The sequence below is a fragment of the Pseudophryne corroboree genome, chromosome 10 (genome assembly GCF_028390025.1).
Source record: "Pseudophryne corroboree isolate aPseCor3 chromosome 10, aPseCor3.hap2, whole genome shotgun sequence".
Classification (NCBI taxonomy): Eukaryota; Metazoa; Chordata; class Amphibia; order Anura; family Myobatrachidae; genus Pseudophryne; species Pseudophryne corroboree.
In genome coordinates this window covers 12207721-12235591 of record NC_086453.1, presented here as the reverse complement: position 1 = coordinate 12235591, position 27871 = coordinate 12207721, and the positions used below count along the sequence as shown (strand labels likewise).

The 27871-nt window shown below is 48.1% G+C and overlaps 1 protein-coding gene across 2 annotated transcripts in view; it reads right to left on the bottom strand.

Moving 5' to 3' along the window:
- Positions 1-27871, bottom strand: part of IGSF21 (immunoglobin superfamily member 21) — a 555163-nt gene that overhangs the window by 216665 nt on the left and 310627 nt on the right. For both annotated transcript variants that reach the window (XM_063942118.1, XM_063942117.1), the window contains exon 4: positions 24992-25110. In XM_063942118.1, coding sequence (XP_063798188.1) covers positions 24992-25110 — 119 coding nt within the window. The remainder of the gene's footprint in view (positions 1-24991; positions 25111-27871) is intronic.

The following is a 27871-nucleotide window of genomic DNA, read 5'->3' as shown; positions in this document are numbered from 1 at the left end:
ACAGTGCTATCACATGATTTTCCGCCCAGCGAAGAATCCTTGCAACTTCCGTCATTGCCCTCCTGCTTCTTGTGCCGCCCTGTCTGTTTACGTGGGCGACTGCCGTGATGTTGTCCGACTGGATCAGCACCGGCTGACCCTGAAGCAGAGGCCTTGCCTGACTTAGGGCATTGTAAATGGCCCTTAGTTCCAGGATATTTATGTGAAGTGACGTTTCCATGCTTGACCACAAGCCCTGGAAATTTCTTCCCTGTGTGACTGCTCCCCAGCCTCTCAGGCTGGCATCCGTGGTCACCAGGACCCAGTCCTGAATGCCGAATCTGCGGCCCTCTAGAAGATGAGCACTCTGCAACCACCACAGGAGAGACACCCTTGTCCTTGGAGACAGGGTTATCCGCTGATGCATTTGAAGATGCGATCCGGACCATTTGTCCAGCAGATCCCACTGAAAAGTTCTTGCGTGGAATCTGCCGAATGGAATCGCTTCGTAAGAAGCCACCATTTTTCCCAGGACCCTTGTGCATTGATGCACTGACACTTGGCCTGGTTTTAGGAGGTTCCTGACTAGGTCGGATAACTCCCTGGCTTTCTCCTCCGGGAGAAACACCTTTTTCTGTACTGTGTCCAGAATCATCCCTAGGAACAGCAGACGTGTCGTCGGAATCAGCTGCGATTTTGGAATATTTAGAATCCATCCGTGCTGTCGTAGTAGTACTACTTGAGATAGTGCTACTCCGACCTCTAACTGTTCTCTGGACCTTGCCCTTATCAGGAGATCGTCCAAGTAAGGGATAATTAAGACGCCTTTTCTTCGAAGAAGAATCATCATTTCGGCCATTACCTTGGTAAAGACCCGGGGTGCCGTGGACAATCCAAACGGCAGCGTCTGAAACTGATAGTGACAGTTCTGTACCACAAACCTGAGGTACCCTTGGTGAGAAGGGTAAATTGGGACATGGAGGTAAGCATCCTTGATGTCCAGAGACACCATATAGTCCCCTTCTTCCAGGTTCGCTATCACTGCTCTGAGTGATTCCATCTTGAATTTGAACCTTTGTATGTAAGTGTTCAAGGATTTCAGATTTAAAATAGGTCTCACCGAGCCGTCCGGCTTCGGTACCACAAACAGCGTGGAATAATACCCCTTTCCCTGTTGTAGGAGGGGTACCTTGATTATCACCTGCTGGGAATACAGCTTGTGAATGGCTTCCAATACCGCCTCCCTGTCGGGGGGAGACGTTGGTAAAGCAGACTTCAGGAACCGGCGAGGGGGAGACGTCTCGAATTCCAATTTGTACCCCTGAGATACTACCTGCAGGATCCAGGGGTCCACTTGCGAGTGAGCCCACTGCGCGCTGAAATTCTTGAGACGGGCCCCCACCGTGCCTGAGTCCGCTTGTAAGGCCCCAGCGTCATGCTGAGGACTTGGCAGAAGCGGGGGAGGGCTTCTGTTCCTGTGAAGAGGCTGTCTGTTGCAGTCTTTTTCCCCTTCCTCTGCCCCCGGGCAGATACGAGTGGCCTTTTGCCCGCTTGCCCTTATGGGGACGAAAGGACTGAGCCTGAAAAGACGGTGTCTTTTTCTGCTGAGAGGTGACCTGGGGTAAAAAGGTGGATTTCCCAGCCGTTGCCGTGGCCACCAGGTCCGATAGACCGACCCCAAATAACTCCTCCCCTTTATACGGCAATACTTCCATATGCCGTTTGGAATCCGCATCACCTGACCACTGTCGCGTCCATAACCCTCTTCTGGCAGAAATGGACAGCGCACTTACTCTTGTTGCCAGAGTGCAAATATCCCTCTGTGCATCTCTCATATATAGAAATGCATCCTTTAAATGCTCTATAGTCAATAATATATTGTCCCTGTCCAGGGTATCAATATTTTCAGTCAGGGAATCCGACCAAGCCACCCCAGCACTGCACATCCAGGCTGAGGCGATTGCTGGTCGCAGTATAATACCAGTATGTGTGTATATACTTTTTAGGATATTTTCCAGCTTCCTATCAGCTGGTTCCTTGAGGGCGGCCGTATCAGGAGACGGTAACGCCACTTGTTTTGATAAGCGTGTGAGCGCCTTATCTACCCTAGGGGGTGTTTCCCAACGCGCCCTAACCTCTGGCGGGAAAGGGTATATTTGCCAATAATTTTTTAGAAATTAGCAGTTTTTTATCGGGGGAAACCCACGCTTCATCACACACCTCATTTAATTCATCTGATTCAGGAAAAACTACGGGTAGTTTTTTCACACCCCACATAATACCCTTTTTTGTGGTACTTGTAGTATCAGAAATGTTCAAAACCTCCTTCATTGCCGTGATCATGTAACGTGTGGCCCTACTGGAAAATACGTTTGTTTCCTCACCGTCGACACTGGAGTCAGTGTCCGTGTCTGGGTCTGTGTCGACCACCTGAGGTAACGGGCGCTTTAGAGCCCCTGACGGTGTTTGAGACGCCTGTACAGGTATTAACTGATTTGCCGGCTGTCTCATGTCGTCAACAGTCTTTTGTAAAGTGCTGACACTATCACGTAATTCCTTCCATAAGACCATCCAGTCAGGTGTCGACTCCCTAGGGGGTGACATTACTAATACAGGCAATTGCTCCGCCTCCATACCATTTTCCTCCTCATACATGTCGACACAACGTACCGACACACAGCACACACACAGGGAATGCTCCGATAGAGGACAGGACCCCACTAGCCCTTTGGGGAGACAGAGGGAGAGTTTGCCAGCACACACCAGAGCGCTATATATATATATATATATATATATATATATATATATATATATATATATATATATATATATATATATATATATATATACATACACAGGGATAACCTTATATAAGTGTTTTTCCCTTATATAGCTGCTGTATAGATTTATCTGCCAAATTAGTGCCCCCCCTCTCTTTGTTTTACCCTGTTTCTGTAGTGCAGGACTGCAGGGGAGAGTCAGGGAGCTTCCCTCCAACGGAGCTGTGAGGAAAAATGGCGCCAGTGTGCTGAGGAGATCGGCCGCCGAGAAGGGGGCGGAGCCTTTCTCCCGCTTTTTTATGGAAAAACAGGCAGGGGTTAAATGCATCCATATAGCCCAGGAGCTATATGTGATGCATTTTTTTGCCATCCAAGGTGTTTATATTGCGTCTCAGGGCGCCCCCACCCAGCGCCCTGCACCCTCAGTGACCGGAGTGTGAAGTGTGCTGAGAGCAATGGCGCACAGCTGCGGTGCTGTGCGCTACCTTATTGAAGACAGGACGTCTTCTGCCGCCGATTTTCCGGACCTCTTCACTCTTCTGGCTCTGTAAGGGGGACGGCGGCGCGGCTCTGGGACATATCCATGGCTGGGCCTGTGATCGTCCCTCTGGAGCTAATGTCCAGTAGCCTAAGAAGCCCAATCCACTCTGCACGCAGGTGAGTTCGCTTCTTCTCCCCTTAGTCCCTCGATGCAGTGAGCCTGTTGCCAGCAGGACTCACTGAAAATAAAAAACCTAAACTTAAACTTTTCACTAAGCAGCTCAGGAGAGCCACCTAGTGTGCACCCTTCTCGTTCGGGCACAAAAATCTAACTGAGGCTTGGAGGAGGGTCATAGGGGGAGGAGCCAGTGCACACCAGGTATTCTTAAAGCTTTTACTTTTGTGCCCAGTCTCCTGCGGAGCCGCTATTCCCCATGGTCCTTTCGGAGTCCCCAGCATCCACTAGGACGTCAGAGAAACCCTAGTGAGCAATCAGGTCTGAATTAGGCCCATTGTCAGCCGGCTGCATCGCCCACATCGTCACACTGAGGAAGGTGCCCGCTGCCGGGAGAACATATGTTCTGTGTACACTGAGGTTTCATGAGGTGAATTATGGCAGCGCAGCCTGCAGCAAGAGAACGGCTTCCTCGTCCTTCTTGTTCATTCCCTCCAAGCTCTCCTGTACTGACAGATACACATACACTACGTAGGGTGGGGGAAGGTTAGGAATTAGGCTTAGGGGGAATCGCTGCTCCAGCAGATAGCAGAGAACTACAGGTGCCAGCATTTGGCCATTTGTATGTAGTCGGACAGTATTCAGATACTAAGATCACACAAATTGCACCAAGTATTTCCCATTCATGGAATGATCCCCGCATGTACAATCCGGTCATTTATTCCAGCACTCCTCCTGTCTGTTTTGCAGCAGTGAGTCACATGTATGCCCGTTGCACCGCGCACTATTCGTTCCCCAGTGGTGAATGCCCCCCTGCGGTGACTCAATCACACATATAGCGCTGGGGTGTGGGGGCCATCGATCACCGCAATATCCAGCAGCCCCCCCGAAGCCTGCCCCCCCATCATTACCAGCAATGGAACATGGAACAATTGCTCGCTGATACCTGATTGTGCGCCAAAGAATGAATCTCGTCTTATAAAGAACTTAATGGAGTTTGAGGATTAGACAAACAATTACCATGGCTCTGTGTAACGCCGAGCAGCACAATGTGTCATTTATGCAGCAATTACAAATACTGACACAATGTGGAACACATTATGTGGAATAACGCTGGAGTGAAGTGGAGAATTACACATGTATTAATGTGCACCTGTCACTAGGAAGGAACATTATCTGATTGAACAGAACAGGACACAATTTCTTTATCACTCCGGAAACCAGTTTCAGAGACACTTCTCACTGGTCTATGTGTCCGTTCCTCGGCTGCCCATTGCCAATCTATGCAAATGAGGCGGCAGATTCACGTGGTACCTGCTACTAGACCATCCAGGTAGTGCTCCTAGGAAGGGGAGGGGCTTACATGAAGTGGGTGGAGCTACACTCAGATGTGAGCGTGTGTGTGTGTGGGATTAATACTGTCTGGAGTCTGAGCGTGCAAATGTAGGGAGTTGTGTACTATGGGTCACTACGAACTATACCATACAGTATATGGGGGTTATTCAGTACGGATCGCAGATTCTGCTAAAAAGCACATCTTGAAACCCCCAGTCTGCGTTGAAATCTTTGCTTGGGAGAGACCTTGCTGATGCAGTATAACTACCTTGTGTCTTGCCATGCTGTATGACCTGCGACATGAAACAGTCTTCCACAACATCACCTTTGTAGCAGAGTTTGGCTGTTCCTCACCCAGTTTTAAGCCTCCTACACAGCTGTTTCTGTTTCAGTTAATGACTGTGTTTCAACTTACTAATGAAAATTATGATTATTATGACTTGTTTGGTATGATCACACACCTGAATATAATCCTACAAAATCCCTGACTTTGGCCGAGTTGTTCTCTCGCTAGCTACGTTTAGCAGCATTGCACACGCTAGGCCGCCGCCCTCTGGGAGTGTATCTTAGCTTAGCAGAATTGCCACTAAATAATTCTTTGCAGTTTCTGAGTAGCTCCAGACCTACTCCTAGATTGCGATCACCTCAGTCCGTTTAGTTCCTGGTTCGACGTCACAAACACGCCCTGCGTTCGGCCAGCCACTCCACCGTTTCTCCAGACACTCCAGCGTTTTTCCATGACACGCCTGCGTTTTTTAGCACACTCCCGGAAACGCTCAGTTACCACCCAGAAACGCCTCTTTCCTGTCAATCATTCACCAATCAGCAGAGCTGAATCCACAGCAAATCTACTAAGTTTTTAGTTAAATAACTAAGCGCATGTGCCCTGCGTGCCTTGCGCATGCGCATTTAGCAACAAATCGCAGCATAGCGAAGATCGGCAACGAGCGAACAACTCGGAATGAGCCCCCTTGTGCAAGTGTACCTAGAAGAATTGATGCTGATTGAAGGTAGGGTGGTCACACCAAATATTGATTTGATTTATATTTCTCTTCTGTTCTCTCACTTTGCATTTTGTTAATTGATAAAAATAAACTATTAACACTTCTATTTTTGAAAGCATTCTTACTTTGCAGCATTTTCTCCGCACCTGCCTCAGAGGGTAATTCCAAGTTGATCGCAGCAGGAAATTTTTTAGCAGTTGGGCAAAACCATGTGCACTGCAGGTGGGGCAGATATAACATGTGCAGAGAGAGTTAGATTTGGGTGGGTTATTTTGTTTCTGTGCAGGGTAAATACTGGCTGCTTTATTTTTACACTGCAATTTAGATTGCAGATTGAACACACCCCACCCAAATCTAACTCTCTCTGCACATGTTATATCTGCCTCCCCTGCAGTGCACATGGTTTTGCCCAATTGCTAAAAAGTTTTCTGCTGCGATCAACTTGGAATTACCCCCTAAAACTTTTGCACAGTATAGTATATAGATACGAGGGGTTCCTGGTGAGAAGAAGCACGGTGTGTGAGCGCTAGAGGATGCCTTTAGGACCCAGAGATACACATCATGGTTACATAGCGTGTAAGCTGTGTGACTGACAGTAAGGCGGATAGCTAGCCCCAGCCGGCTGTGCGAGACGTGCAGTGGGCCTAATAGCTCCGGACAGTGGCTCTGCCAGATACTTAGAAACAGCTGGCGCTACCCGCAATCCCAACGGTGCAAGCCGCAGCGTCTCAGCAATGCATGCCATTCTGATAGGCTCGGAATAGGATTTCTGATTCATCTGTCAGACGTTAGCCTTTCAGAGTGATGGAGGAGATATTAAACTTATATAACCTATGCTTTAAGTGGTGATGAGAGACAGCGCTTGGCAGCGCGAGAAGTAGATTTTCAGATTCAGAAGCATCGCACGTGCCCCAGGAACTGGCCAAGACAAGATAAATAATTGCTTGTGACAGAAGCTATGGCCGACTCGTATTATTACCTCTGTGCATCTGACTGCTTCCTGCATATTTATTAAACTGTAACTGCAGGATCTCCTAAAAATCTAAGTATATCCAGCATATACAGTTGGAGCCCTGCTCATCTATCCCTTAAATAGGATTATTTGAGTCGTGCTCTCAGACTTAATCCCCTGCTGTACTGTTCTCTCTGTATTGTATTGCAGCTGAGTACAATAGATGAAAGGCTTATGCTAATAAACCACTAGCTGCACTGACCCTAGCCCTGAAGACTGGCTGCTGTATTGCAGCGAAACGCGCCGGGTCACGATTTGAAACAGCAGCAGTGAAACCTCCCATCAGGATTCCTCTGGCCACCTTATGTCCTGCTGCAACACTGGACACATTGGAGACAGGAAGCTAGGAAACTTAGGGGTATATTCAATTAAGCTCGAAACTGCCGTCCTGTCGAAAAGACGGCAGTTTTCGACTTTTTCAGGTCGGAAGGGGTTCCGACCTATTCAGTCCCCAGCATTTTTATTCGACAAGTCGGGGAATTCGACTTGTCGAATAGTACGTGAATCGGCGGTATAGCTGCCGCTTCACGTGCTTCTGAGGGAAACGGGGCCAAATTCGACAGATTTTGGCTCCGTTTTCTGACCATCTCAGTCCGACTTAAAAAAAGTTGACCTGAGAGGAGGAGAGGGGGGAGAGCCGCGGATAGACGGGGGAGAGCCACGGACAGACGGGGAAAAGCTGCACTACAGCAGAGCGCTGCAGGAGGATGTGTCATAACCGCCACTCACAGCAGCGTCCACCCGGCTCCAGCAAGTGAGGTCCCGCTTGCTGGAGCCGGGTGGACACTGCCGTGAGGTCTGGCAGCTGCGCCACATCCTCCTGCAGCGCTGCTGTCCCCCGTCTGCCCGCGGCTGTCCCCCCTCTTCGGTCCCTCATCTCAATTCGACTTTTTTAAAGTCGAATTGAGATGAGCTTTGAATAGCCCTTGTCGGATCCATTCCGACAAATACATGTTGGAATAGATCCGACCCTAATTGAATTTACCCCTTAAAGTCACTGTACCAAAGCTACACAATATATCTTCAGAATATTCATTGCATTTCCGGCTGCTGTTAGATCTGCAAGTCAGTGCGTTGCAATTCCCTGTACAAATGTCATTTTCTGTTAGATGTCTGCTGCATGTAAGCACTCCGGTGCTTAATGGAATATCCTACACTGCATTAATCAGATAGAGAAGAATGCACAATGCTCTCCGACAAAATACAAAACAAAACATCAATTTGCTTATATAAAAGGCAGCAAAGCAAACGTTACCTGATAACAAGTAACAAGGTCACCGTGTTCTTTCATTCAACAAAAAGTGATTTGAGTGACATATGGTGCCGCCCTCTAGGGGTCAGAGACAGAACTGCAGATGAATGGTAACATGAGAAACACAATGGGGTACAAGAAAAAAAAAAAAAAAACAGAACAAAGTAAAGATAAAAAGCGCAGTAAATAAAACTCAATATTAACCACTTACCTGATGATTTTCCCCACACAACTGCTCAGAAATTGGTTATTCTTTATTTAATAAGGTTTAAAAAGTATTTTTAATAATATATTAAAATATTTTATTTAAATATAATATATATCTAGAGGGTGTTTTGCACCCCCCCCCCCCCTTTCTCACCCCCCAATGACAGACCGCCTAGTCCCAGTCTTCTTAAATCCTAATAATACCTCAAAAGCTCCCGTTGAAAGACCCTTTTTTTGTACCCCCGTCCTCCAACCCTGTGGCTAATGTATTCTGTTATTTATTATTTTAACCTCCCCGAGTATAATTTAATTTTACCCCTCCCCCGCAAGTGATTGATTTCCCCAGTGTGTACCAGACCCCCTCCCCCACTTCCAAAGTACAGTGACGCATGTGTCAGTAGGGGATGAGATCAACCAAATAGTTCTGGGGGAGGAACTAAGTTCCCCTAACCACACTGTGATCCCTATAGTATGTTCTCCGGAATGCCGGCCGCACAACATTCTCGAGCACGATTCCGGCGGTCAGAGACTGCCACATCACTGCCGGGGGATTCGGGGAACCAGAGGAGATCCGTTCTCCGCTTGTGCATAACGGATCTTCTAATCTACAAGCCAGGGCACACATCGGAGTAGTGCGTTGCATGTGATGCGACCTGGCCAGGTAACGTACTCCTGGCACCAGTCACATCATGTGACCTAGCCGTTAAGCAATATTTATAAGATTAAATTCTTACATTTAGCAAGGGTGATAAATGCAATAACATTATTATTTACACACACATATAAAATAGATTATGATAATCTCAGCTAAGATAAACACAGGGTTTTGGTAACGTTAAGGCTTTGAGAAATGTCACAAATAGATGGCTGGATGAAACCTTAGCCAAGTGTTTATAAGAACCCTTCAAGTTATCCTGTGATATACACACTGCCCAAGGTGCATAAACTTTGGTCAACCCACTAGGGTGGCCGATTATATCTACTAGGAAAAGCTTTGTTATTCATCGGCGTGAGCATCAAAATACCACCAGTTGCGTTTCTCTTGGAACTCTTAAGATTTGTACTTGAGTAAAACTATTTTAAATACAAACATGACTTCTTAATGCAAACCTCTGGTACTGCGATGGGTTCGAATGTTGCACCAATGTATGTGAATGTATATATACACATTTTTAAAAACAGAGATTTTTTCCGAAGAATGGTAACAATAATTTTTACTAAAAAACTTCATTGATGATACTTCTGTAATATGATTGGGGTCTCAGAAGAGTTTTTGTTCCATGATGACGGAAGTTTAATTCTTTACCCAGGCCCGTCAGATTTACATATAATTTTAATTCTGACAGAGACGACTTTTTAGACCTCCCGGTATATAGATCAGGTACACACGTAGAAACAACACTGTACAGAAAAGTAGCTAATCGAAACACACTTTTGCTTGCAACGAGCTTCCATCTGGAACCTATGAAGTCTAGTTTCCCTAATAATAGAATAATTCTACATCTGCACTGGCAGAAATACAATTAGAATAAGTGTTAAGGGCCCTACACATTGGCCGATCCGCCGCCGAGCTGCCAGACGGCGGATACGGCCGACCCGGCAGCGGAGGGGCAGTGACGGGGGGAGTGAAGTTTCTTCACTCCCAAAGTCACCCGGCTGCATTGAAGTGCAGGCAAATATGGACGAGATCGTCCATATTGGCCTGCATGTACAGCCGACGGGGGACCAGCAATGAACGAGCGCGGGGCCGCGCATCGTTCATCGCTGGAGCCTCCACACTCAAAGATATGAACGGTATCTCGTTCATTTATGAACGAGATCGTTCATATCTTTGGCTGATGTCGGCCAGTGTGTAGGGCCTATTAGACAAGGTTTTACAACGCGGTTACTCCCACAAGACAATACCAACATGTCTTACTAAAGCCAGGACCCAATAACCAGTAGTAGAATACTATACAAGATTACAGACTCTACAATGCATGAGCGCATCATTTTGTCCAGCACGTACGCCACAAGTGTCAACAAGGCAATTAATATAAAATGGCATATTGTGAAGACTGACAGAACACTGTTCAGACACAGAAACCACTTATGGCCTAATGCATGGCGGCGAATACGAAACCACTCCTTCATAGATGTGTTTTTTGGGTGTGGATCATTGGATCGACCCTAACTAGATCAACAGTGGCTAGGTTGACACCTGAAATAGGTTGACACTGGTTTTTCTGGTGTCGTTTTCTTCATAAAGTGACCGGGAACCCCAATAAGTGCACCGTGTCCCCTCGCGTGGTGAGCCATGCTTCGGGGCAAGTTACTATTCCCAATCGTAGTCCACGTGGATCGTAAAGTAAGAAAAAAATCTAACAGAGTCTCCTTTTGGTGCCACTTGTAATGTTGTTTGCCAATCCCTCCTGCTGGGTATATAGTGGCCTGCTCAGCCTGGTGCGTTCCATGGTGGAATACATCATGTGATCTGGCGCACTGACGTCACAATGAGTGTGTGTTGACGTCATGCCGCACATGCGTGGCTGTATGATAGCTGGTTCAGCACCGCTGTTGTGCTGCTTGGCCTGGGCTGTAACTAGGGGTGTGCGAGTGGTGCTGCCGCACAAAGCACACGGGGCTCCTGCCCCACAGTCCCTGCACCTGGCTACCTAGAACGGCAATCTGCAGCCAGGCTCTTTGCTGCAGCACCGGCCGGAGTGTCCTGCGTGTGCAGCATGTCATCAGCACAGATGCTGCAGTTACCGGCCCGCATGTGACATCACCGTGCCTGTTGCCGGCGGACCCACCTCCCGTGTGATGCTACTGGCCAGGGGCGAGGTCGGTGGAATGACCGACACGGGGCAAAATAAAGTCCTGTTACGGCACTGCTCTTCTCCACACCCCTGGTCCTCTGTGATTGGTGTTTTTGTATGGACCTTCTGCACCCCCAGACCTGGTTACTATGGGCGATGTAAGAAAGTTCCTATGTGAACTCCTGGGCGTGCACTACAGAATGGTGTCCTCACCTAATGGGCTGCACCCGTTACCTATTGATGGGCTCACTTCCATTCTGTCTTTCCACTGGAGTGGTTCTGCGGTGTCGCTAACCTTGAAGAAGGCCCATCCTGCGACATTTTTTCTTAACACTGGTGCAATGGAAACAATAAACCAGGACAAGTCTGATACAGCTGGAAATGACGAGTGCCCTCTGCCCTTCTCTTGTATAAGTAAGCACACAGCACTGGAGGCTGCACCAGGTGGGAATATCACTGCAGGCCTCCAGCAACCAGATAGACAGACAGATCTCATTTCCATCCTATTACGACTCAAAACGCTTATTGCATGAGGATGCCACCGTGGAATTCCTTAGTTGCCGTTCAACGTACTCAGTCCATGACCCATAGAAGCTTACGCTCTAAATCCCCTACTTCACATACAGGTGTTCATATATGATAGTAACCATGTAACCTGTGTTTGGAGCGTGAAGAAATCGGAGAACACGGATACAACCCATGCGAACACGGGAAGAACAGGTTGTAATTGAACCCATACTCCCAGCAGAGTAAGACAGCAACGCTAACCACTGTATCATCCAATATAGGAATGCATTGCTAACCACTGTGCCACCATGCCACTCAGCACTACATACAATACATGATACTAAACAATAGGACAGTCACACGTTATAGTCTTATCACCGAGATGTTTCGCATCGCACTAAACCGCTCACAGCTATAAATAGGACGCACAATTCTGGTTTTCTCTAAAATAAGATTTTTCTATTATTACACGTTCCCGACGAGCCCTAAAATCTGTTCTAACGGATGATGGTGAGCCCCCCTCCCCTCTTTCCAGCAATGAAGAGGTTAGCAGAGTCTCACAGGCACCTGGTAGGCATTACCCCCCATGCCATGTCAGACCTCTCTCTCCTGCCCCCCCCATCTTCCATGTGTCAGCTCTGCAGCCTCAGTACAGCGTGCCAGGCGGCATCACAGCGAAGGTGTAAAAATAATCCCAGCATCTGCTCCTCACCGTACTCCGGGGGCTGCTGATCTGACGAGCTGGCACCAGCACCCGTGTGGGAGGCATAACCTTCATATTCCAATAACGATGAGATTTCTCCTTCCTGGCGTCCTTCAATAAAAGCCATGTACACCGAGTGCAGGATATGTGTAACGCAGGAACGGGGTCACACGTGTCATACACATCATCTAGTCCTTTTACGGGATGCGGATCTCTCATATATCAGACTTTTATAGGCCAGTGCATTATGGAGCCACAAATAGGTCAAGACGAGAATCAATCATAAGATCTATGGCATTAATTCATATACTTCTGTTACAGATAAACCCACCGATGACCAAAGAAGATAACACCCCACCCCCACCCCTTGTGACCTGTAGACGTACATCTAAGAGTAAACTGGGGGTGCGTGATTCACAGAGAGCAGACTAAGGGGGGAGCGGGGACACAGAGGACAGACTGTGTGGGGGTGCTATACAGAGAGTAGATTAGGGGGGTGATAGAGAGTAGATTAAGGGGGGTGATACAGAGAGTAGATTAGGAGAACGTGATACAGAGAGAGTAAATTAGGGGGTGTGATACAGAGAGCAGATTAGGGGGTGTGATACAGAGAGTAGATTAGGGGGGTGATACAGAGAGTAGATTAGGGGGGTGATACAGAGAGTAAATTAGGGGGTGTGATACAGAGAGCAGATTAGGGGGGGTGATACAGAGAGTATATTAGGGGGTGTGATACAGAGAGTAGATTAGGGGGGGGTGATACAGAGAGTAGATTAGGGGGTGTGATACAGAGAGTATATTAGGGGGTGTGATACAGAGAGTAGATTAGGGGGGTGATACAGAGAATAGATTAGGGGGGTGATACAGAGAATAGATTAGGGGGTGTGATACAGAGAGTAGATTAGGGGGGTGATACATAGAATAGATTAGGGGGTGTGATACAGAGAGTAGATTAGGGGGGTGATACAGAGAATAGATTAGGGGGGGTGATACAGAGAGTAGATTAGGGGGTGTGATACAGATAGTAGATTAGGGTGGGTGATACAGAGAGTAGATTAGGGGGGGTGATACAGAGAATAGATTAGGGGGGGTGATACAGAGAGTTGATAAGGGGGTGTGATACAGAGAGTTGATAAGGGGGTGTGATACAGACAGTAGATTAGGGGGGGGTGATACAGGGAGTAGATTAGGGGGGGTGATACAGAGAATAGATTAGGGGGGGTGATACAGAGAGTTGATAAGGGGGTGTGATACAGATAGTAGATTAGGGGGGGGTGATACAGAGAGTAGATTAGGGGGGGTGATACAGAGAATAGATTAGGGGGGTGATACAGAGAGCAGATTATGGGGTGTGATACAGGGAGTAGATTAGGGGTGTGTGATACAGAGAGAAGATTAGGGGGGGTGATACAGAAAGTAGATTAGGGGGGGGTGATACAGGGAGTAGATTAGGGGTGTGTGATACAGAGAGAAGATTAGGGGGGGTGATACAGAGAGAAGATTAGGGGGGGTGATACAGAGAGAAGATTAGGGGGGGTGTGATACAGGGAGTAGATTAGGGCTGTGATACAGAGAGTAGATTAGAGGGGGTGATAGAGAGAGTAGATTAGGGGGGGGGGGGGTGATACAGAGAGTAGATTGGGGGGGTAATACAGAGAGAGTAGATTAGGGGGTTGATACAGAGAGTAGATTAGGAGCACGTGATACAGAGAGAGTAAATTAGGGGGTGTGATACAGAGAGAAGATTGGGGGGGTGATACAGAGAATAGATTAGGGGGGGTGATACGAGAGTAGATTAGGGGGTGTGATACAGAGAGTAGATTTGGGGGTGTGATACAGAGAGTTGATAAGGGGGTGTGATACAGACAGTAGATTAGGGGGTGTGATACAGAGAGTAGATTAGGGGTGTGTGATACAAAGAGTAGATTTGGGGGTGTGATACAGAGAGTTGATAAGGGGGTGTGATACAGACAGATTAGGGGGGGGTGATACAGAGAGCAGATTAGGGGAGTGTGAAACAGGGAGTAGATTAGGGGGTGTGATACAGAGAGCAGATTGGGGGGGGGGTGATACAGGGAGTAGATTAGGGTGTGTGATACAGAGAGAAGATTAGATGGGGTGATACAGATAGTAGATTGGGGGGGGGGTGATACAGGGAGTAGATTAGGGGGTGTGATACAGAGAGTAGATTAGGGGGTGTGTGATACAGAGAGTAGATTAGGGGGTGTGATACAGACAGTAGATTAGGGGGGGTGATACACAGAGAGCAGATTAGGGAGGTGTGATACAGAGAGTTAGATTAGGGGGGGTGATACAGAGAGTAGATTAGGGGGGGTGATACAGAGAGTAGATTAGGGGGGGGGGGTGATACAGAGAATAGATTAGGGGGTGTGATACAGAGAGTATATTAGGGGGGTGATACAGAGAGAAGATTAGGGGGGGGTGATACAGAGAGTAGATTAGGAGGGGTGATACAGAGAGTAGATTGGGGGGGGGTGATACAGAGAGTAGATTGGGGGGGGGTGATACAGAGAGTAGTTTAGGGGGGGGTGATACAGAGAGTAGATTAGGGGGTGTGATACAGAGAGTAGATTAGTAGGGGGTGATACAGAGAGCAGATTAGCGGGTGTGATACAGAGAGTAGATTGGGGGGGGGGGTGATACAGAGAGTATATTAGGGGGGGTGATACAGAGAGTAGATTAGGGTGTGTGATACAGAGAGTATATTAGGGTGGTGTGATACAGAGAGTATATTAGGGTAGGGATAAAGAGAGTAGATTAGGGGGATGTGATACAGAGAGTAGATTAGGGGGGGGGGTGATACAGAGAGTATATTAGGGGATGTGATACAGACAGTAGATTAGGGGATGTGATACAGAGAGTAGATTAGGGGTGTGTGATACAGAGAGTAGATTAGGGATGTGATACAGAGAGTAGATTAGGGGGATGTGATAAAGAGAGTAGATTAGGGGGTGGTGATACAGAGAGTAGATTAGGGGGATGTGATACAGAGAGTAGATTAGGGGTGTGTGATACAGAGAGAAGATTGGAGGGAGGGGGGTGATACAGAGAGCAAATTAGGGTGTGTGATACAGAGAGTAGATTAGGGGGTGTGATACAGAGAGTAGATTGGGGTGTGTGAAACAGAGAGTAAATTGGGGGGGGGGGGGTGATACAGAGTAGATTAGGGGGTGTGATACAGAGAGTATATTAGGGTGGTGTGATACAGAGAGTAGATTAGGGGGGGTGATACAGAGAGTAGATTAGGGGGGGGTGATACAGAGAGCAGATTAGGGGGGGGGTGATACAGAGAGTAGATTAGGGGGGTAATACAGAGAGTAGATTAGGGGGTGTGATACAGAGAGCAAATTAGGGTGTGTGATACAGAGTAGATAAAGGGGGTGTGATACAGAGAGTAGCTTGGGGTGTGTGATACAGAGAGTAGATTAGGGGGTGTGATACAGAGAGTAGCTTGGGGTGTGTGATACAGAGAGTAGATTTTGGGGGGGGTGATACATAGAGAAGATTAGGGGTGTGTGATACAGAGAGTAAATTTTTTTTTGGGGGGGTGATACATAGAGAAGATTAGGGGTGTGTGATACAGAGAGTAAATTGGGGGGGGGGGGGTGATACAGAGTAGATTAGGGGGGTGTGATACAGAGAGTAGATTGGGGTGTGTGATACAGAGAGTAGATTTTTTTTTGGGGGGAGGTGATACATAGAGAAGATTAGGGGTGTGTGATACAGAGAGTAAATGGGGGGGGGGGGGTGATACAGAGTAGATTAGGGGGGGGTGATACAGAGAGTAGATTAGGGGGGGTGTGATACAGAGAGTAGATTGGGGGGGGTGATACAGAGAGTAGACTGGGGGGAGTGATACAGAGAGTAGATTAGGGTGTGTGATAAAGAGTAGATTAAGGGTGTGTGATACAGAGAGTAGATTAGGGGGAGTGATACAGAGAGTAGATTAGGGGGGGGGGATGATACAGAGAGTAGATTAGGGGGTGTGATACAGAGAGTAGATTAGGGGGGGGGGGGTGATACAGAGAGGAGATTAGGGTGTGTGATACAGAGAGTAGATTAGGGGGGTGTGATACACAGTAGATTAGGGGGGTGTGATACACAGAGTAGATTAGGGGGGGTGATACAGAGAGTATATTGGGTGTGTGATACACAGAGTAGATTAGGGGTGTGTGATACACAGAGTAGATTAGGGGTGTTTGATACAGAGAGTAGATTAGGGGGGTGTGATACACAGAGTAGATTAGGGGGGTGTGATACAGAGAGTAGATTAGGGGGGGTGATACAGAGAGTATATTGGGGGGGTGATACAGAGTAGATTAGGGGGATGTGATACAGAGAGCAGATTAGGGGTGTGTGATACAGAAAGTAGATTAGCAGCGTGTGATACAGAGAGTAGATTAGGGGGGGTGATACACAGAGTAGATTAGGGCGCTGATACAGACAGTAGATTAGGGGGGGTGATACAGAGAGAGTAGATTAGAGGGGTGTGATACAGAGAGTAGATTAGGGGGTGTGATACAGAGAGTAGATTAGGGGGTGTGATACAGAGAGTAGATTAGGGGGTGAGATACAGAGAGTAGATTAGGGGGTGTGATATAGAGTAGATTAGGGGGGGTGATACAGAGAGTAGATTAGGGGGGGTGATACAGAGAGTAGATTAGGGGGGGTGATACAGAGAGTAGATTAGGGGGGGTGATACAGAGAGTAGATTAGGGGGTGTGATACAGAGAGCAGATTAGCGGGTGTGATACAGAGAGCAGATTAGCGGGTGTGATACAGAGAGCAGATTAGGGGGGGGTGATACAGAGAGTATATTAGGGGGGGTGATACAGAGAGTATATTAGGGGGATGTGATACAGAGAGTAGATTAGGGGGTGTGATACAGAGAGTAGATTAGGGGGGGGGGGGGTGATACAGAGAGTAGATTAGGGGGTGTGATACAGAGAGTAGATTAGGGGGTGTGATACAGAGAGTAGATTTGGGGGTGTGATACAGAGAGTAGATTTGGGGGGGTGATACAGACAGTAGATTAGGGGGTGTGATACAGAGAGTAGATTAGGGGGGGTGATACAGAGAGTAGATTAGGGGGTGTGATACAGAGAGTAGATTAGGGGGTGTGATACAGAGAGTAGATTAGGGGATGTGATACAGAGAGTAGATTAGGGTGTGTGATACAGACAGTAGATTAGGGGATGTGATACAGACAGTAGATTAGGGTAGTGATAAAGAGAGTAGATTAGGGGGATGTGATACAGAGAGAAGATTAGGGGGGGTGATATAGAGAGTAGATTAGGGGTGTGTGATACAGAGAGAAGATTGGAGGGAGGGGGGTGATACAGAGAGCAAATTAGGGTGTGTGATACAGAGAGTAGATTAGGGGGTGTGATACAGAGAGTAGATTGGGGTGTGTTATACAGAGAGTAGATTAGGGGGAGTGATACGGAGAGTAAATTAGGGGGGGGTGATACACAGTAGATTAGGGGGGTGTGATACAGAGAATAGATTAGGGGGGGTGATACAGAGAGTAGATTAGGGTGTGTGATACAGAGAGTAGATTAGGGGGTGTGATACAGAGAATAGATTAGGGGGAGTGATACAGAGAGTAAATTAGGGGTGTGTGATACACAGAGTAGATTAGGGGGGGTGATACAGAGAGTAGATTAGGGGGGTGTGATACAGAGAGTAGATTAGGGGGGTGATACAGAGTAGATTAGGGGGATGTGATACAGAGAGCAGATTAGGGGGGGTGATACAGAGAGCAGATTAGGGGGGGTGATACAGAGAGCAGATTTGGGGGTGTGATACAGAGAGTAGATTAGGGGATGTGATACAGAGAGTAGATTAGGGGATGTGATACAGAGAGTAGATTAGGGGATGTGATACAGAGAGTAGATTAGGGTGTGTGACACAGTAAATTAGGGTGTGTGATACAGAGTAAATGGGGGGGGGATACAGAGAGTAGATTAGGGGTGTGTGATACAGAGAGTAGATTAGGGGTGTGTGATATAGAGAGTAGATTAGGGGGTGTGATACAGAGAGTAGATTAGGGGGATGTGATACAAAGAGTAGATTAGGGGGTGTGATACAAAGAGTAGATTAGGGGGGAGGGTGAGAGAGACTGGGGTGTGTGATACAGAGAGTAGATTAGGGGTGTGTGATACAGAGAGCAGATTGGGGGGGTGATACAGAGAGTAGATTAGGGGTGTGTGATACAGACAGTAGATTAGGGGATGTGATACAGAGAGTAGATTAGGGTGAGTGATACAGAGAGTAGATTAGGGTGTGTGACACAGTAAATTAGGGTGTGTGATACAGAGAGTAAATTGGGGGGGGGGGGTGATACAGAGAGTAGATTAGGGGTGTGTGATACAGAGAGTAGATTAGGGGGGTGTGATACAGAGAGTAGATTAGGGGTGTGTGATACAGAGAGTAGATTAGGGGGATGTGATACAAAGAGTAGATTAGGGGGTGTGATACAAAGAGTAGATTAGGGGGGGTGAGAGAGACTGGGGTGTGTGATACAGAGAGTAGATTGGGGGGGGTGATACAGAGAGTAGATTAGGGGGTTGTGATACAGAGAGTAGATTAGGGTGAGTGATACAGAGAGTAGATTAGGGGGGTGTGATACCGACAGTAGATTAGGGGGGTGTGTGATACCGACAGTAGATTAGGGTGAGTGATACAGAGAGTAGATTAGGGTGAGTGATACAGAGAGTAAATTAGGGGGATGTGATACAGAGAGTAAATTAGGGTGTGTGATAAAGGGAGCAGATTAGGGGGCGTGATACAGACAGTAGATTAGGGTGTGTGATAGAGAGAGTAGATTAGGGGGCGTGATACAGACAGTAGATTAGGGGGTGTGATACAGACAGTAGATTAGGGGGTGTGATACAGACAGTACATTAGGGGGTGTGATACAGACAGTACATTAGGGGGTGTGATACAGACAGTAGATTAGGGGGTGTGATACAGACAGTAGATTAGGGGGATGTGATACAGAGAGTAGATTAGGGGGATGTGATACAGAGAGTAGATTAGGGGGATGTGATACAGAGAGTAGATTAGGGGGATGTGATACAGAGAGCAGATTAGGGGTGTGTGATACAGACAGTATATTAGGGGTGTGTGATACAGACAGTATATTAGGGGGTGTGATACAGAGAGTAGATTAGGGGGTGTGATACAGAGAGTAGATTAGGGGGTGTGATACAGAGAGTAGATTAGGGTGTGTGATACAGAGCAGATTAGGGTGTGTGATACAGATAGTAGATTAGGGTGTGTGTGTGATACAGACAGTAGATTAGGGGGGGGGGGTGATACAGACAGTAGATTAGGGGGGGGTGATACAGAGAGTAGATTAGGGGGGGTGATACAGAGAGTAGATTAGGGGGTGTGATACAGAGAGTAGATTAGGGTGTGTGATACAGAGTAGATTAGGGTGTGTGATACAGATAGTAGATTAGGGTGTGTGTGTGTGATACAGACAGTAGATTAGGGGGGGGGGTGATACAGACAGTAGATTAGGGGGGGGTGATACAGAGAGTAGATTAGGGGGGGTGATACAGAGAGTAGATTAGGGGGGGTGATACAGAGAGTGGATTGGGGTGTGTGATACAGAGAGTAGATTAAGGGGGTGTGATACAGACAGTAGATTAGGGGGTGTGATACAGAAAGTAGATTAGGGGGTGTGATACAGACAGTAGATTAGGGGGTGTGATACAGACAGTAGATTAGGGGGTGGTGATACAGAAAGTAGATTAGGGGGTGGTGATACAGAGAGTAGATTAGGGGGATGTGATACAGAGAGTAGATTAGGGGGATGTGACACAGAGAGTAGATTAGGGGGATGTGATAAAGAGAGTAGATTAGGGGGTGGTGATACAGAGAGTAGATTAGGGGGATGTGATACAGAGAGTAGATTAGGGGGATGTGATACAGAGAGTAGATTAGGGGGGGTGATACAGAGAGTAGATTAGGGGGGTGATACAGAGAGTAGATTAGGGGGATGTGATACAGAGAGTAGATTAGGGGGATGTGATACAGAGAGCAGATTAGGGGTGTGTGATACAGAGAGTAGATTAGGGGTGTGTGATACAGAGTAGATTAGGGGGTGTGATACAGACAGTAGATTAGGGGGATGTGATACAGAGAGCAGATTAGGGGTGTGTGATACAGAGAGCAGATTAGGGGTGTGTGATACAGAGAGTAGATTAGGGGGGGTGATACAGACAGTAGATTAGGGGGTGTGATACAGAGAGTAGATTAAGGTGGTGATACAGACAGTAGATTAGGGGGGTGTGATACAGACAGTAGATTAGGGGGATGTGATACAGAGAGCAGATTAGGGGGGGGTGATACAGACAGTAGATTAGGGGGATGTGATACAGAGAGCAGATTAGGGGTGTGTGATACAGAGAGTAGATTAGGGGTGTGTGTGATACAGAGAGTAGATTAGGGGTGTGTGATACAGAGAGTAGATTGGGGTGCATGATACAGACAGTAGATTAGGGGGATGTGATACAGAGAGTAGATTAGGGGTGCGTGACACAGAGAGTAGATTAGGGGGATGTGATACATAGAGTAGATTTTGGGGGGGGGGGTGATACAGAGAGTACATTGGGGGGGTGATACAGAGTAAATTAAGGTGGTGTGACACAGAGTAAATTAGGAGGTGCGATACAGATAGTAGATTGGGGCGGTGATACAGACAGTACATTGGGGGGTGATACAGAGAGTAAATTAGGGTGTGTGACACAGAGAGTAGATTAGGGGGGGTGATACAGAGAGCAGATTAGCGGCGTGTGATACAGAGAGTATATTAGGGGGGGGTGATACAGAGATTATATTAGGGGGATGTGATACAGAGAGCAGATTAGGGGATGTGATACAGACAGTAGATTAGGGGAGGTGATATACAGAGAGTATATTAGGGGGGATATTGCACAGAGAGCAGACTGGTGTGGGGGAGGTGATATACAGAGAGTGGATTAGGGGAGTGTGATATACAGAGAGTATATTAGAGGGGGGGGGGGGTGATACAGAGAGTATATTACGGGGGGGGGGGGGGGTGATACACAGAGAGCAGACTGGTGTGGGGAGGCGATATACAGAGAGTGGATTAGGGGAGTGTGATATACAGAGAGTATATTATGGGGGGGGGGGGGTGATACACAGAGAGCAGACTGGGGGGGGGGTGATACACAGAGAGCAGACTGGGGGGGGGAAAGGGGGTGATATACAGAGAGTGCAGACTGGGGGGGGGTGATTACAGAGTGGATTAGGGGAGTGTGATATACAGAGAGTAGATTAGAGGGGGGGGGTGATACAGAGAGTATATTACAGGGGGGGTGATACACAGAGAGCAGACTGGTGTGGGGGAGGCGATATACAGAGAGTGGATTAGGGGAGTGTGATATACAGAGAGTAGATTAGAGAGGGGGGGGGGTGATACAGAGAGTATATTATGGGGGGGGGGGTGATACACAGAGAGCAGACTGGGGTGGGGGGGGAAGGGGGTGATATACAGAGAGAGCAGACTGGGGTGGGGGAGGTGATATACAGAGAGTGGATTAGGGGAGTGTGATATACAGAGAGTAGATTAGAGGGTGGGTGATACAAAGATTATATTACGGGAGGGGGGGGGGTGATACACAGAGCAGACTGGGAGGTGGGGGGGAGGTGATATACAGAGAGTGGTTTAGGGGAGTGTGATATACAGAGAGTAGATTAGAGGGGGGGGGGTGATACAGAGAGTATATTACGGGGGGTGATACACAGAGAGCAGACTGGGGTGGAGGGGGGATGGGGGTGATATACAGAGAGAGCAGACTGGGGGGTGGGGGGGGGGGGGAGGTGATATACAGAAAGTGGATCAGGGGAGTGTGATATACAGAGAGTAGATTAGGGGGGATATTGCACAGAGAGCAGACTGGTGTGGGGGAGGTGATATACAGAGAGTGGATTAGGGGAGTGTGATATACAGAGAGTATATTAGAGGGGGGGTGTGATACAGAGAGTATATTACGGGGGGGGGGGGGTGATACACAGAGAGCAGACTGGTGTGGGGAGGCGATATACAGAGAGTGGATTAGGGGAGTGTGATATACAGAGAGTAGATTAGAGGGGGGGGGGGGGGTGATACAGAGAGTATATTATGGGGGGGGGGTGATACACAGAGAGCAGACTGGGGGGGGGGAGGGGGTGATATACAGAGAGCAGACTGGGGGGGGGGGGGGAGGTGATTACAGAGTGGATTAGGGGAGTGTGATATACAGAGAGTAGATTAGAGGGGGGGGGGGGTGATACAAAGATTATATTACGGGAGGGGGGGGTGATACACAGAGAGCAGACTGGGGGGTGGGGGGGAGGTGATATACAGAGAGTGGATTAGGGGAGTGTGCTATACAGAGAGTAGATTGGGGGGGGGGGGTGATACAGAGAGTATATTACGGGGGGGTGATACACAGAGAGCAGACTGGGGTGGAGGGGGGAAGGGGGTGATATACAGAGAGAGCAGACTGGGGGGTTGGGGGGGGGGGAGGTGATATACAGAAAGTGGATTAGGGGAGTGTGATATACAGAGAGTAGATTATGGGGGGGGTGATACAGAGAGTATATTACGGGGGGGGGGGTGATACACAGAGAGCAGACTGGGGTGGAGGGGGGAAGGGGGTGATATACAGAGAGAGCAGACTGGGGGGTGGGGGGGGGGGGTGATATACAGAGAGTGGATTAGGGGAGTGTGATATACAGATCTCAGAGTAGGTTGAAGATTTCCTAAATCTTCAAGAATTAGTGGAGGTGTTGCCTACAGCAACCAATCAGGTTCTAGCTGTCAATTTGTCTATTGCATTCTAGAAAATGATACATCTAATTGGTTGCTCTGGGCAACACCTCCATTCGCCTGCTTTAGAAACTTTAGTAAATCTACCTCTAGGGGTGTGATAAACCAAAACTGACCTGGAGGGGTGTAATATAAACAGACGGAACCAGTAGTGTACTAGGATGAGACTGTGCGCATTTAGTTCCCATTCTCCCCCTATACCCCCCACGGCTTCTGCGTCCACACTTCTCCTGTCACGCCGTGATTACAGCGATCACACGTGTAACACACGCACCGGGTAATATCAGAGGTGCGAGCGGCAGCCAGACATCCTGTAATATACTTCTCATGTTATTAATAAACCTTATTTACTAAGCATCCACCCACGGAGTATTCCCACGGGGGCGAGGAAAGGGGGCACAGAGGTAAATCATTACCTACAGTCACAGGATCGATACACGAGATTATACGTAATACTATTCATCCTGATTTATTCAGCATGCGCTCTGCTCATTACAGAACGGCAGGAAGATCTCAGCTGACGGGTGCCAAGGGGCAGGAGAGTGGCTGGCAGTGCCAGGCCTGGCACAGGTTACAGCGGCACCCCCTCCCCATAATTATATGGCTCACATGGGCAGAGGGAGTGTCTGGTGAGGAGTCAGTATCAGTGTCGGGCTGGGACATGATGGGCCCACCGGGGGAATACAAGGATAGGGGCCCATACTTAGGGGTGTGGCCATCCTACAAAGGGGGTGTGGCCAGCCTCCACAGAGGCTTGAAATACACAATAGTTTAGTGCAGTGTAATGCAACATATCTACCATGTATAATACAAGTGCACAGTCTGGAACCTGATCCCTAGAGGAGGAGGGCCCCCCAGGCAGTGGGGCCTACCGGTGGTTTCCCTGGTACCCTTGTGGGCCAGTCCGACCCTGGTCAGTATACAGATTTATAGAGAATGCCGATACAGGACGTCAGCCCAGTAGACGTATATGAGGTCACATTACTATAAGAGGCTATGTATGAACATACAGATCACGAACAAGAAACCAGAAAATATGAAGCGTAAGGAACAGGCGTGCTTAGTACATAAAGATCTCGCTGGAACACATCTTTCGTGGGATCTCGCACTTCATTAAATCAGTTTTTTTGCACTGCAGTACCTTCTTCTCACCTGCAGGTGTCACTACTGCAGGCCTGGCCAACCTGTGGCTCTCTAGCTGTTGTAAAACTACAAGTCCCATCATGCCTTTCCACAGTGTTGCTATTAGGGAATGCTAAAACTGTGGCAGGGCATGCTGGGATGTGTAGTTTCACAACATCTGGAGAGCCACAGGTTGGCCAGGCCTGCACTACTGCAATTACAGCCTATGGAAAGTGTATGGCGATGGACAGATCGATGAGCCTGTACAAAATTTAACGTGAGGGCAGAGAATAAGAGTCGCTGAACAGACTTCGGGCTAGATTTATCAAAGCTGGGAGAGAGATAAAGGGAGATTTATCGACGCTTGGAGAGAGATAAAGTGGAGAGCGATAACTACCAGCCAATCAGCTCCTAATTGTCATATTACAGGCCATTTTTCAGAAAATGACAGGCGCGGATTGATTGGTACATAATCTCTCTCCAAGCTTTGATAAATCTCCCCCTTGGGGACAAATGGTAAGGAGAACAGGAGTCATGGTAACTGCTGAGTACAAGAGGACGAAGGGCCCTGCCCGTGAGAGCTTGCACACAGAGCCAACATAATAAGAATTGCTGTATACACAGCACAGCCGTCATTACATCCTTGTTACATCACAGGGAGACAATTTACAGAAGCGTGCTTATAAAGTGTTACACAATCCCCTGAACGGACAGACAGGGAGCGCCCCCCTTTCTCTGGAGAACCAGCCATCACAGCATGCGATACTCACACATGACGTTGAGGAATACGTTGTCAGACGCCAGCACCACCTTCTCCCGTGTAGCCCTGTCGTATATCCCAACGTGGCACTCGTAGGGGCCGTTGTCTGAAATCCGCACCTCCGGAAGCCTGCCGGAAAAGGGGAATGAGAGCAGTTAATTACGTCAGCCAGGCAGAACGATTCTACGCACACATAACAACCACAGTCAGAACCTTATAAACATAAAAGATGCTGCTTTATTGGGGCGGCAGTGCCCGCTGTAACGGGATGGGAGAAATGGAGGCTTTATGAGGCGTGAAAATGGTCGCATTATCTCCCAGCACCAAAAGTTTCACTGAAGTGTAATAGATTGGAGGTGAGCGCGTCAAGATGGCGAAACTTACTAGGAAAATCTCAGATGACTGCAGTTGTTGGGGAATAAGGTAATCCGCGTTCCCCCAGCCTACCGGTACAGAATAACCCTGACATAGAGCCGCACATAAACATATAATTACGTCTGATATCAGCACGGTATGACAATGCAGGAAATATTCCCTTCATTTCCATCCAGCATGTTATTTTCTCCTGAGGCATGCAACACTTCCCCCTTACAGGGGGTGTAATTGGGGGGTTGTTTAAGCAGTGCAGCAAATTAACGCTTTGTCCACAAAAAGATATAAATTCTGCTGATTTAATGTTACCTAAACCCCTAAAACGGGCCTGGCCAACCTGCGGCTCTCCAGCTGTGGTGAAACTACACATCCCAGCATGCCCTGCCACAGTTTTAGCGTTTCCCAATAGCAAGGCTGTAGTATGGCATGCTGGAACTTGTGGTTTCACAACAGCCGGAGAGCCACAGGTTGGCCAGTTTCTGTGACAGTAATACAGAACCATGGGGGGTCACTCCGAGTTGATCGCTAGCTGCATTTGTTCGCAGCGATCAGGCTAAAAAAACTGCAGTGCGGCACAATGCGCACGCGCGACGTATGGGCACAACGGACGATGTTGTTTTGCACAGGGTCTAGCGATGCATTTCAGTCGTACTGCTTGCCGCAGAGTGATTGACAGTAAGTGGTCGTTTTTGGGTGGAAACTGACCGCAGGTGTGGCTGGGCGGGTTTGTGACGTCAAATCCGAAACTGAATAGTCTGAAGTGATCACAAGCGCTGAGTAGGTTTTGAGCTACTCTGAAACCGCACAAAATTATTTTGTAGCCGCTCTGTGATCCTTTCGTTCGCACTTCTGCTAAGCTAAAATACACTCCCAGTGGGCGGCGGCATAGCGTTTGCACGGCTGCTAAAAACTGCTAGCGAGCGATCAACTCGGAATGACCCCCCATATCTAGGTCTGATGAAGTCATTGTAGCTATAGGAAACCATATAAACCTGAATGGTCTGCTTACAGCAGCTTTAAGGAAAGGAGGGTGACGGGCACAGATCAAACACAATTCAATATGCGCAATATATAGCAATCCCACTTACGGCAAACGGTGGCTGTGGGTAGACACAGGCTGACCACCGACGTGCGAGGAGACCAGAACACTTCACCCCACACTTACAGATGCACAGAACTCGCTGGAGGTCACTGCACTAAAACATCTTCTGCTACATTATTTATACATTTACTTAATAATTCAACATACCCTATACAGAACCACAAGGCAGGAGTCAGAGGTCATGATGTATTGTATACACAGTAACAGTCTCCGGTCTGGATGTGAGGGAATGACCGTCTCTCCTGATACACAGTAAGTCTCCGGTCTGGATGTGAGGGAATGACCGTCTCTCCTGATACACAGTAACAGTCTCCGGTCTGGATGTGAGGGAATGACCGTCTCTCCTGGTACACAGTCACCGGTCTGGATGTGAGGGAATGACCGTCTCTCCTGATATACAGTAACAGTCAGCAGTCTGGATGTGAGGGAATGACCGTCTCTCCTGATACACAGTAACAGTCACCGGTCTGTATGTGAGGGAATGACCGTCTCTCCTGATACACAGTAACAGTCAGCGGTCTGGATGTGAGGGAATGACCGTCTCTCCTGATACACAGTAACAGTCAGCGGTCTGGATGTGAGGGAATGACCGTCTCTCCTGTTACACAGTAACAGTCTCCGGTCTGGATGTGAGGGAATGACCGTCTCTCCTGATACACAGTAACAGTCTCCGGTCTGGATGTGAGGGAATGACCGTCTCTCCTGTTACACAGTAACAGTCACCGGTCTGGATGTGAGGGAATGACCGTCTCTCCTGATACACAGTAACAGTCACCGGTCTGGATGTGAGGGAATGACCGTCTCTCCTGATACAGTAACAGTCAGCGGTCTGGATAAGAGGGAATGACCGTCTCTCCTGATACACAGTAACAGTCACCGGTCTGGATGTGAGGGAATGACCGTCTCTCCTGATACACAGTAACAGTCACATGTCTGGATGTGAGGGAATGACTGTCTCTCCTGATATACAGTAACAGTCACCGGTCTGGATGTGAGGGAATGACCGTCTCTCCTGATATACAGTAACAGTCAGCCGTCTGGATGTGAGGGAATGACCGTCTCTCCTGATACACAGTAACAGTCACCGGTCTGGATGTGAGGGAATGACCGTCTCTCCTGATACACTGTAGCAGTCACCGGTCTGGATGTGAGGGAATGACCGTCTCTCCTGATACACTGTAGCAGTCACCGGTCTGGATGTGAGGGAATGACCGTCTCTCCTGATACACAGTAACAGTCACCGGTCTGGATGTGAGGGAATGACCGTCTCTCCTGATATACAGTAACAGTCTCCGGTCTGGATGTGAGGGAATGACCGTCTCTCCTGATACAGTAACAGTCACCGGTCTGGATGTGAGGGAATGACCGTCTCTCCTGATACACAGTAACAGTCTCCGGTCTGGATGTGAGGGAATG